The 13,031-nt window shown below is 32.0% G+C and overlaps 1 protein-coding gene and 1 pseudogene across 2 annotated transcripts in view; one reads left to right on the plus strand and one right to left on the minus strand.

Annotated features, from left to right (window-relative positions):
- Positions 1-13,031, minus strand: part of INTS6 (integrator complex subunit 6) — an 83,265-nt gene that overhangs the window by 20,556 nt on the left and 49,678 nt on the right. For both annotated transcript variants that reach the window (XM_011370333.2, XM_011370334.2), the window contains 3 exons: positions 11,291-11,474; positions 5,617-5,742; positions 4,062-4,216 (listed from right to left, as the gene is read on the minus strand). In XM_011370333.2, the coding sequence (XP_011368635.1) occupies positions 4,062-4,216; positions 5,617-5,742; positions 11,291-11,474 (465 nt within the window). The remainder of the gene's footprint in view (positions 1-4,061; positions 4,217-5,616; positions 5,743-11,290; positions 11,475-13,031) is intronic.
- Positions 473-3,499, plus strand: LOC111745855 (annotated as a pseudogene).

Consider the following 13,031-nt stretch of genomic DNA (forward strand, 5'->3'; position numbering starts at 1 on the left):
ATCATTAAGCTGAAAGAAAACAGTTGGAAATGTAAAGCATAAATTATATAATATTCACAACAAGACAAAACATTTCAAAATCTATACAGAATGAAAATATTTTTAGGCTTAAAATCAAATTTTCTCAGAGAAGGTGAATGCAAAATTTTGGAATTAAATAAGTACTCATCAATTAAGTAAGTACTCATTAATTCTTACATCTAAGAAACAAGGAACATATAAAAACCTTCCTAAGTCCTTACTTGTAGTAATTTTAATTGTATAGAGTCGTATCTTCCAACTTGATTGGTAGAAGGTTTTGAATATTCAATATTGTTAGGACATTATATATATTTATATATAAATTATTTGTAAATTATTAAGTATGTATATGTGTGTATAAGTACATAAAGTATATATCAAAATAATATTAAAAATAGAATAAAATAAACATAAATGGAAGTTCTAATGTATTCCTTCCCTATTCTGGTAGACTGTTTTAGTTATCCTTGTGGTTTATACATCCTACTTCTAAAGATACCAAAAACATAATACTTCAAAGGAAAAAGGAGGGAGTACATGTTACTCTATTTCCCCCTTAATAGTCTTCCTAAAAATCTTTGTTGAGGGTCACACTGAGCTTCACACTGCTTCAGGGGCATTTTTAAAAGTCAACACAATGGCAGAAGACATCAAGACCAAAATGGAGAACTACTAAACTGTTTCTTTTGACAGACGCTTCCCCACCCAGAACCAGACCAGGAATTGCTCACTTAAAACTACTTCAAATTCCACCATTGTGAGAAGGCAACACCCACTAACGGAGGTGATGTTTCCATGTGCAAATAGTACCAGCACATGTACAAAGCCCTCTGCCCCCCATCCTGGGTGTCAGCCTGGGACAACCTCCAGGCAGAAGGCATGTTTCCTGGGAAGATCTGAACCAGCTCCATCTATCTCTCCTCTGTCCTCCGTCCTCCCAGGGTGGTGGAGGGAGCCCTGGGTACGTGGTGATCCCTACCCTGGGATCCTGAATCATGCCCTATTAATAGATACTCGTTGGAAAAGTGAAAAATAAATTTTCGTCAATTGAAGACTGGTGAAGAAGATATGAGCTATAAGATAATAATTTGAAATTTCACAGTTATAAAGGGCTCTGTTAGCCTCAGTTACTACCTATACACTGGTGGTTCCCAAATCTACTGTATTGGAACCAGATCCCTTTCATTTCTCTTATGTACCCAACTGTCTATTGGACATAACCTAAATCTCTTTTAGGTCCCTCAGACACATTATTATCTAATTCCTTATTTCTCCCCAAACCATAAAACCTGTTCTAAAAATCTAGGTATTATCCTTACTATCTCCCCCTTATACTCCATATTTAACTTTCACAAAGACCTAGATAAAATGATTCCACAATTCTAAGCCACTTAGCTGAACACTTAAACATGGCAGGTGCTCAGTACTTATTCTGTCAGTACTAAATTCTCATCTAAAATTTATCTTCTATTACTTATTACTCTACTTCATGCCTTCATCATTTCTCAGACTAGACTAGCACAAATGCTTATTTTTAAATTAGTCTCTCCAATAAGTCAGCCCCTGCTAATTCATCCCATGGCCCTGAAATTTAAACATGATCATGTAATTACTCTATCTGAAATTATTTGGTAAAAAACAATAGCCAGTCACCTAAAAATAGAGCTGACTCTTTTAATATCATATACAAAGATCCTTGATGATCTGCCTTCCAATCATCATACCATGTACACTGTCTGCTCTAGCCCTGCCAAACTGCTTGCACTTGCACAAATAAATCATCATCGTTCAAGCTTCTGTGTCACGTGTTATCCCTGACTGTTTTATTATTTTCTTATCTGCATATTGTAAACAAAGTTTACAAGTCTGAACTGGCAAATACCTAACTACTAAGAGATTTTTTTCCGTGACATCCTTTCCTCCCCAAACACATACCAGGCAATTAGACACCACCTCCCTCTGGATTCACTGTGCTCCTCTACTATAGTCAGTGCACTGTACTACTCTATTATGTTTACATGTCCTACTTTCCTATGGAATGGTAAGGTTCAAGAGGCTAAGCACTATATTTTACTTATCTAGTGCTCCTGTACGTAACACATAGCTTATTGAATCAGTCCATGAAATTCACTTTTTTTTAAATGAAAATATTGAGGTCCAAGAAGAAAAGGGAGGGAGAGGAAATCTTCTAGAATTTGAGAAAGAACATTTTGCATTTATTATTTTGTTTAATCCCCAAAACAATCCTGAGACAGGAGCTACTATTTTCACTTAACAGATGGGAAATTAAGGCTTAGAGAAGATAATTAATCAAAGATACATAGCTAATAATTGGAAGAGCCATGATTCTAATTCAGAGTAAGTCTCTACTAAATCACATTTAATTTCAATTTCAATACTCTTCATTAGAAATACTATTATTCATAAAAATTTTATTTCCCCTAATATCTTTCAGTTACAAAATTTTGCCAGTTCTTTCCAATATTATCTATTTCTTATGATTCTTTCTTCCATAATCTTAATCCAAACTCTTACTATCTCTTATGTGAACCATAGCGATAGCCCAATAGGAAACCTGCTTACCTTTCAACTCACCTAATTTTGCTGCAAATAACCACGACCAGATTAATTTTTCTAAAACAGCACTGTGTAATTATGTTTTCAGTTATTCTTTGAGCCCCAATAAAAGCTTAAATACCTTAACTTTGCATTTAAAATTATGAACAATTTGGTTCATTTAATAGTAATCTCAATGTTCTACATATGTGTTACGACCTACCTATACTCAGCTACTTGATATTCCTCTAAATATACCTCCTTTTTTACTTCCATACTGTTCCCTCTCCCCACTGAAATCTTATCCGCACTTCAAAATCCTCTATGGCTTAAAATAATTTCCAATAGACCACTAGAGTAATATTAATAGATGATGCTTCTGATATTGGTTTTGAATTTCTATTAGGATTCAACCATCTGTACTGCTGTATAAATGAATAACCAAGAAGACACTATTTCATACACATATGATACCTATAAGAGTTGAAAAGCCTACAGAAGAGAGTGTAAAATGAAGAAATTGAGAGCTTCTCTGTAAGACCAGACTAAAAAACTATGATCGTTCGATCAGAAAAAAAAAGGAATAAAAAAAGATACCTCACTGAAATTTATAAAACCTTAATTTCATTAAACCCAAATGAATAAAGTATCACTCTATAGAGTAAAAGCAAATATTATCCTGAAGAGTTGATAAGAGGTTTAAAGTAGAAAAGGTTTCAAATAGGGTTCATTTTAATTCATAAATGATAGCCTCATGAAACATTAAAGACTGCTTAATGATCATTGTTTGAAATATAATTCTTATCTTCTAAGGGTAATATGAAAAGAACCACTGTCATGCTCTCCCACAAAATATCCCATGATGGCCTCAGATACTAGAAAAAATATTAATCTGAAAAAAAAAAAATCCATTAACAATATCAAATAGGTATTCATTTGTATAAATTTACCCTATAAGAACCATATAGCAAATACTGACAATTCTCCATGATCATTCAACGAGCCTGTTTCTAAAAATAATTCATGTAAATAAGACCAGAGTATCTTTTCTACCTTAAACCTCCAGACTGAAAACATTGAATATAACTAAAACCATACAGTTAACATATATTTGTAAGACTAAGTCCTAAAAGACTGCACACAATCAGAATTTTCTAAGCCTTCATTTAAACTCTAAATTGAGTCCCATAAACAAATCTTCATGTTACATTGTGTTGAGTCCAAAGAGAAACTCATTAGATGCTATACCCAGATGTCAATAATAAAAACATAAAGAGTATTAGATTCTAAAAGAAACAGATGCCTTTTTTCTATTACTACATAATGAACAATACAGAACACTAAACGCAACTAGTAGCTTATCACGGCACTTTCGACATCTAATTCCCACTAACTAGCCACACCTTTAACAGACAGTACTTAAAAGTAATATGAAATGCAGCTAAATGGTTACTATTATAAATCACAGTCTCTCTGGTACTTACTAGTGTTGGAGAATTCTGATCTGGCCAAAAAGATTCTGGAACAGGCCAATGTCCTATAGGAACCCCGGTTTTAGGATTTGGTCTGACATATATGAGTTTGTGACAGCTATGCCAAGGCTGAGATCCAAAAGGCCTTGATATATCTGGTTGCCCATCTATAACAAAGAAATTAAGACAAAGCATACATCATTAAGGGAATAAAGCATAAAAAGTTAAATCATATCCATTATTAGTTAATTAATAAAAATGTCCTAATACTTGTTCAATTCTGAATTTTCCTATTTTCCTTACATGGTAGAATACTATCATGACTGTTTAACATTTAGATTAGATCAAAATTCTAAAGTCTGGAGTCTGCAAATGTCAACTATGAGTTCAACAGCTGAAAGGTCTCATAGTATCCTTTGCCTGCCCAATCGGAATATGTGAAACATATAATAAATCCTTATTTAATAAATAACATGTTTCCTCCACCAGATGATATAGACAAACATTCAATCTTGTTTTTGGGTGTTTTTTTAACACTTAATTTCTTTATCATCGCGTTTGGCTTAGTAAAAACTAGGTTAGTATTACTAAATGAGAAATCATTTTAACTAAATCCTAACTAAAAAAAAATATATATATATGCAAATCCAGATCTGAAGTAATTAATCTAAAATAATTCTATTAAAATAGTAACTCTCTTCAAGCAAACATTAACTTAGTACCTAACCCTAACCCAAGCACTAAAGTAATCTAAAAATAAATATATTTCATGCCTAACAATTCAATTAAAAGAAAAAGATTGTTTTTTAAGCCAGAAACAGTGATATAATTTATATGATCTTACCGTCTTCTGCTCCTTCTCTATATTTCCCCTCTGAAGGTACCCATTTTTTTCATTTCTATGATTTTTCTCCTGCTCTAGTGGATCAATCACCTCTGCCAAGTGTCATTAACAACTTTCAAATTCTTGTTATAAGCTCTCTCATACAATGTAGAGGATCCAGGTATAATAGCTAGCTGTCCATTAGTTCTAGTGTTACTCCTTATACCCTCTGGCTAATATCATAATCAAAAAATATTAGAATAAAGCCAGGTGGGGGCTTAGCTAGTGTTAAAATTATCAAGCTTAATGGCAAAAGCTGGTCCCTCATTTTTTTGGTTCTGACCAGTTCGTTCCTTAGAAAATATACAGCTAAGGAATTAAATAAACACCTAGAGTTCATTCTTGTGAATTAAGGGACATGAAGCATATATACAGGAAAGAGGCAATGTTACAATACTAAAAAGGAAATATGACAAGGTTGCTCATCTGTAAATGCTTAAAAAGGTTTTTGGCTCTTATAAAATTTCAGGCTATGAATAATCAATATAAAAAAGTGATGCTACTGAACCACTACCAGGTTACCTTGACTTTCCTATTTAATCTTCCTTCTTTACCACTAGTTATTCTGTCATCTTAATAATTTGGCCTTGTCAATCTTAGGGCCAAATCATAGTAATTTTTAAATTCTAGTTGAATAATTGATACAGCAAATTTAGAATGTCTATAAGGAAAGTACAATAATACCTTCTACAGGGGAAGGATCTGGTCCTGCTTTTTCAAAGTTTATTACCACCCCACTTTGCACTTTCTGTACCAAGGACTCCAGACACTGATTAAGCATTCTTGGAGAACATACAGAATATGAGCGGCCTGAGGAAAAAAAAAACAAAGTGAACTAGTTAGTTGCAGAAATTCCTACCTTTAGCAAGAAAGAACAATACTGGGGATTCTGACAGAACTGATTAACAAAGGTTCAATGGTAAAGTTTGACTTATTTCATTATCTTATGTAAGAATGAATAAAAACAGTTATTTTAAATAAACCAACAATTCCATTTTGTCAGAATTTATAAATTTTTTTCTTCTAATTATGGGTATATAGAAAATAGAAGTCTTGTTCTGAACAAATCACAATTAAAAAATCATGTTTTAATTATATATGTATATTATATAAAATGTGATTTTAAAAATATATACATCATAAACTATCTCCAATTGTTATCCAATACAATTCATCTTTAGGATGTTGTGTATATATATAGTAAAGATGAATTTTACTCCTGCTTAACGAAAGTATTATCACTAAGATTAATGCTAAGCACATAGCACTAAGTATTTAATTGGTCTTGTGGCAGTTATTGTTATTTTGAACATTTGTACTTTACTATATATAGATGGTAGCAAGTACGTTTCTGAATTTCATTTGGCTTACATACTTGGGAATCACCTATTATTAAATGAATTTCCCTTTTGTATATTTTATAACCTATAGGATTTTTAGTTCAGAAGATTAAAATGCTAGTGATTATGAAAAAATACTAATAAAAAGATTTCTTAAACAGGGATTTTTCCATACATCTAGACCTATGTTGTCTTATACTATAGTCACTGGCCACATATGGCTATTGAGAACTTGAAATATGGCTTGTCCATATTGAGACGTATAGTAAATATAAAATATCGTGTAGGCAATATGAAAATAATGTAAAATATCTCAATATTGTTTAAATATCAAATTCAGGTTAAAATAATATTTGTATATACTAAATTAAGATATTATTAAAATTAATTTCACCTGTCTTTTTAATGTGACTACTATAAAATTTATAATTATACATTTAACATGTGTCATATTTCTATTACATGTGCTGATATAGACCAATGCTGAAAACCTTAACAGCTAAAACAATCTTTAACCAAACATCTTACAATGTAATACAATTTGCAATGAGCTCAATAAGGAATTTTACATATCCAACAATTCAACTAAAAACAGATATATCATTATATTTGATGCACCAAATTACTCATATTAATTTATGCTTAATATGTGATTTGCTAAAGGCTATTCAGAAAAGAGAACATTAAGCAGTAGTGTGGTTCAAATCCTCAGAATCAGCTTTACCTAGAAAAACAAGTATCAAATAACAAACACTTACCTGTGTACGATAATGAGAGCTGTAATCATAAAAATGCCTATCAATTACTGAGTGCCTATATGCCCAGCACTGTTCTAATCACTTTATCATATTAATTTAATCCTAGCAACAATGTCTGAGTTACTTTCCCCATTTTACAAATGAGAAAACTAAAGTAATGTAAAGATTAACTAATTTATCCAAGTTACTACAACAGTGCAGACAAAATTCAAACCCTTACAACAGGGTATCATGATGTTAATCTGAAATCAATCTATGAAAAAGAATGTCTATATGAAGTCTCACCTATTTAAAAGAATCAGTAAATTAAAATATTTTCTCTGAGTTAATTTTAACACACACTATAAAACAATACATAAAAAAGCTGACCATCTTAACACACAAAGTATTTAGGAGATTATATAAAGGTTGAGTGTCTCATTTCATTCAACTTAGGCAGATTCCCAAAATGTCATAAAAAACAAAAAGTTTTAAGAGTAAACCTATGTTATCATCAATTAATTAGGAAAATTATAAGTAAATGAGTTATGATCTTAGTATGAAATAAAATTACTAATAAAAATGTTTAATGAAAATTAGAAAGTGAATAAACTTGAGTAATTTGGCAAACAATAAAAATTCATTAGTTCTTTTGAAAGTTAAAGAGAAATAGCAAATTTTGCCATCTTTATAAAGTGAGCCTATAGCCTATGTAATGTTTCTCTTACTCTCTATGTCAAAACTCACCCTTTGGAATGTACGACACTTTGTACTGAAACATAAAGTTTCTAGGATCACCAATTATATTTGTGAGAAAAGTACACACCTTCAAGTCAAGAAGCTGGTTCAGTTGTGATTATGTAGAGTCCACAAAAAAGTCAAACTAAATATAATGAGTATGAAGGCAGTAAAGTGAAACAAAAAAAACAAACTTTCCCACAGAAGCTTCCTAATTATCCTTTTAGTATAACAGAGAAGAGACAAATAGAATATTTCTAAGTTGAGCAACAGTCCTTAACCGAGGATAAGAAAGTTAAATTGATTTAATCTAGAAGCGTTAAAATTTTTATAAAATGCTTTTATCCTTCATACTTCCACCAGCATATCTATTAGGCATTTTTTGATTTGATTATCATCCCTCTATTTCCCCCACACCTGCTTCTCCCCAAAGTACACATTTTAGTCCATAGTACAGCCATTCACCTCCCCTTGTTCAGGCCAATTGGATCATCTAGGAATCATCATGGATTCCTTCTTTCTTCATTGCCATCATCCTTGGTTGTCCTTTGCATCATATCTCCTGACTATGTCCAAACCTAGCACTTTCAGCCAAAGTACTGTCATCACTTACTAGGCCCTGCTTCCATTCTTGCCACTTTACAGTATATTTTCATCTAGCAGCTGATCTTTCAATGTTTTCTCATCACACTAGGCAAATTAAAAACATTTATTATGACTTAAAAGGCTATTCAATATTTGGTCCTCGCCTACCTCACTAAACCTACCTGTTACTCTCTTCTCTATCTTATGTAAGCTCCGGCCATATCAGCCTTCCTGTTGCTCCCAATACAGCATGTTCCTTCAATTATGATTTCCTCTGCCTAGAGCTTCATATGGTTTACTCCATTATTCAGATTTCTGTTCCTATGTTAAACTGATTGTGATCATTTCACAATAAATATAAATATAGAATCATTTTATTGTCCACTAATATAATGTGTGTCAATTATACCTCATTTGAAAATAAGAGGGTCAATGAACATGCTGTAACAATAATTTTAATAAAATTAATATTTTTAAGACACAAACAAGGCTGATTTAATCCCTATTCAAACTAGTGACTTTAACTTCAAGGTTAGAGATATGCAGATGTAATTTGTGAAAAAACAACTGTTTTCTTTATTTACTTCTTTAGACGAGTATAATAATCTCCAAGGATAAGCAATATTTCAAAGTGATTCAAACTGAGGTAAGCATATCTTTTAGGTTTACGGTAAAAAGAGAGAGCATCGCCCTCAAGACTTCTCAATAATACTCATTGTCTGCTTTAGGTTACTCTATACACCCTCACCCTACTAGTTTTTCTTCAAAGAAGCACTCCCTAAAATAACATTATTTATTCACTTTACAAGATTTTATGCCATAGTCCCAAAATGTAAGCTTTCTGTTTATTGTTCCTGCTGTATTCCCAGCATCAAGAAGTTATTTAGCATAGAGTGGGTACTCATTAATTACCTTATAGTAAAAGAGAAATGCTTACAATGACGATTGTATAATTTTTTTAAGCATACATAAAAATATAACAAAATATTAATCAATTATTTTAGCAAAATTTCTTTCCAATTTTTCCTAAGTGAACAATGGGAAATATAAATGTACACACATTACTCTTACTATTAATTTTAAAAAATGCACAGGAATTATTAGCAGTCATTATATAGTACATAGTGCCATACCAATGGACATTAGCTTTTCTGTTCTACTTTTTTGGTGGTGTATCCTCAAAATTTTCTTCAGTGAACATTCTTTTAAAATAAATAGGAAAACATATTAATCAGATATATGAAAAGGTGAGTGGCTATTTGAGCAGCTTCCCAGCATTGCTAGCAAGAGCATGAAAAGAGGCAAATAAAAGAGTACATCAGGAAAGATTCAGGATGTACAATTGGGAAAAGCTTCCTAATTTCTTAACTGACTAAGGTTTCTGGGTCATTAAAAGATATTACCAAGGGTGACTTCGGAATCTTCTCCTCTGGAGATGTTCCTTTTAAAGAATAAACAAGATAACTTTAGTATATTACTGCCCAAAGGCAAGGACATTAACTACTATATGATGTCTCAGGTTCTTTTTCAGACTCTTTGATTCTACCACTCACTCCATTTCATACTCTGAATATTCTTAATCCCAGAGAAGACAAAAATTATAGTACATGTAGTCTCATAATTCTAAATTCAAACTAAGTAATTTATAGTAAGGAAATTCCAATGTGAGAATGTTTAGATTACAGCCTCGAACCCCTTCTTCAAGCTGTTAAGTTGAAAATCTTAGTTTAAAAAAAAAAAAAAAAAAAATTTTAGCAAGTGGGGCAGTTCAAGGCTGAAAACTAAAATTTCCTGAATACAAATTTGCATCCACCCACAGAAACAATTAGTACTGTCACTGATAAATATTATCCAGGCACAGAGAATTGTTAGCAATGAATTTTCAAATTTAGATGATTGATAGGTTTTCCCTTTAAAATTTTAGGTATATGACCTTTTTTCTTTTGTAAAATTAAGTTGTGAAGGCATTACAAGAGTTCACCTAAAAGTACTTCTATAAAATGGGAACATTTAATAATTAAGTAACAATTTCCTAATTTACCTACTTCACACACCTGTGTAGAGTACCTCTTTTGTCTGTGAATTTTGCAGATTTCTAAAACTTATGAAATTTTAGAAGAAAGGCACCTAAAATATTCATTAGACCTTATATTTTACTTTAACTTATATAGCTGGCTATTATGGAATCTCAGTAGAGCACTGACTGTTATCTAGAGACTGTCACAGGCCCCTGACACAGGTGAAATAGTGGTATGCCAGACTTGGACATTTTAGGGTCAAATTCCTTCGCTGAGAACTAAAATGTTCCATGAAAGCAAGAACACCATATCTGTCATATTCACTACTGAAGTCCTAAAGTATGGAACAGCGCTTGGTACACAGTAGGCACTCAACACATAGTCATGAGAATTAATCTACCTGTTAACTAATTCCACATTAAAGAAGTTCAGAGTCTATCACATATTCTGTTTCAAGAGTATCATTAATGTTGACTTACTACAGTGACTACATGGACTAGCTGGTGTTTCCTCTAACCTATCTAGCTTCCTCTTTGCCTCTGAAAAAAAAAAATGCACTTAACCAGGCATTAATCATTACATAGATAATGGATAATGAGATGATTCCCAAGATATTTTCACAGAAAATAATTCTTTGGCATTTATAAAGCATTTGCAATCTTTGTAGATAAGAAAATAAGTTTAACAACTTCATATACCAGCATTTTCTGTATGGGTAGAAAAAAATTTACCATTCATTATTGTATCCAATAGTATTCACATCCTAGTCAAATCAAATCACAGATCTTCAACAATGTAGTTTTAAAACCATATATGTCTACAACTTACTAACATAATAACTTGTTAAACAAAACAAACACAGAGTCTTTGAAAAGTACATTTTAAGACATTCAGATAAATTCTGCTTTAAGTCACTGAAAGACTGCCAGGAAAAACTTACCGCCTGTCACTTCACACATCGGTGTGATTGCAGAGTCATCTAAAGGCACACCTGTCAACTGTTCTGATTCTACTGACATGGTGCCAGGCAACCGCAACACTAATGCAAAGAGTCTCTGATCCCAACGAAAAGGTTCCTTGGTCAATTCGCTCCCAGGCAAAGGAGAATTAAGAGGTAAATGGAGCTGAAAGTAAGAGGGAGTAAAAAACAGTAAGATTTCCACGTGTCATTTCTCCCAAAAGGCCTCATTAATTACACTTCTATTAAAACTGTATCATGCGTCAAAAAAAAAAAAAAAGCTCTAAAACAAACGCTTAAGCAGATATAACTAAAATAGCACATGAGAGAGTGTTATTTCAATTTTCTTAAGCTCTTCTCCAAAGAATTCAATTGAAAAAAATCTATTACTATAATGCTTTTCAGATTTCAAGGCAACCAACCATCAGATGATAGACAGCTTCCAAATAAACCATTTCATTTAATCATTAAAACAACTCTATGGTAATTATTCCTATTTTCTAGATTTTTTTAAAAATGGGTCTCAAAGAGAATAAATAATTTGGACTCCTGGGTACAAGTCTGTACCTCTTCTATTACACAACAGCAGCCTCAAACATCTCCACAGCTAATAATTTTAAATATGCTTCATTTTATAGAAAACATACATTCCTAAAGCACTTGCATAAAAGTAGATTTTGTCACTAATTTTATATTAAATGTATTAAAAGTAATAATTCTTACCATATCTGAGTGAAAATAGAAGGTGTGGGGTTTTTTCTTGTATGTTTTTTACATAATATCTCTCTCCATCCCCATCAGACCAGCTAAATGAGAATCTAAGACTCTTAAGAATCTCCAGAAATTTAAAGTGATTCTAATGGGCACCTTTGTATCAATAGATCCTTTGTACATCAATCTCAGCATAATAAAATGGGAACAACCAAACAATATGTCTCAGGATGTAATGCAATAGAAAGTAACATCGAAAGGAAAGGAAAGGTTAAACCTGAAACTAATCAAGCCTTTAATCCTAACTACCAATTTACAGGGGATATAGGATCAAGTTAACCACCACCACAAGGGAGCAATCAGTCAGATCCAGAATGTGAGACATTCTACAGAATAGATGACCTGGCTTCTCTAATAAATCAACTGCATGAAAAAGCAGAGTGGGGAGGGTTGATTAAACTGTTATAGAATAAAAGACAAAACAATCAAAAGCAAAGACTTTTGAGACAATCAGAAAGTTCTAAAATATGTTACCAGAATTATTAACAATATTTTAAGTGTGATGATGGTATCATGCTTAGGAAAACAAAAATCCATATCACCTAAAATTTCTTTAAATAAAAATAAAGCCCAGCATCAGCATACTCAGGAACTTATTTATACAAATATTGGAGTTTTCTTTACAGTATAGAATACACTTTAAAATGATCACTTCCAAATTGCCAGAGTTTATACTACTCTTGTCATAAAGCAATACATACTTGTATTGCTTACAGTCTAGTTCTTACTACAAATATTTCTGAACTTAATAAATTAGGGATTGAAGCTATTCTATACTGATTTAAGACTCAAGTTTCTTCACTGATTTATATCAATTAAAAAAAGTCAGATTCTATTCTAAGAGGGTTCCTAGTAAAGCTCTGATAAACTGGCACCTCTCTCCAAAAGATTCATGACAAGAGAAAATGATTCCTTTATCAAGATTAGCCAAGATTTTGTGACCATGGCCAGG

The sequence above is a fragment of the Pteropus vampyrus genome, unplaced genomic scaffold, assembly GCF_000151845.1.
Source record: "Pteropus vampyrus isolate Shadow unplaced genomic scaffold, Pvam_2.0 Scaffold167, whole genome shotgun sequence".
NCBI lineage: Eukaryota > Metazoa > Chordata > Mammalia > Chiroptera > Pteropodidae > Pteropus > Pteropus vampyrus.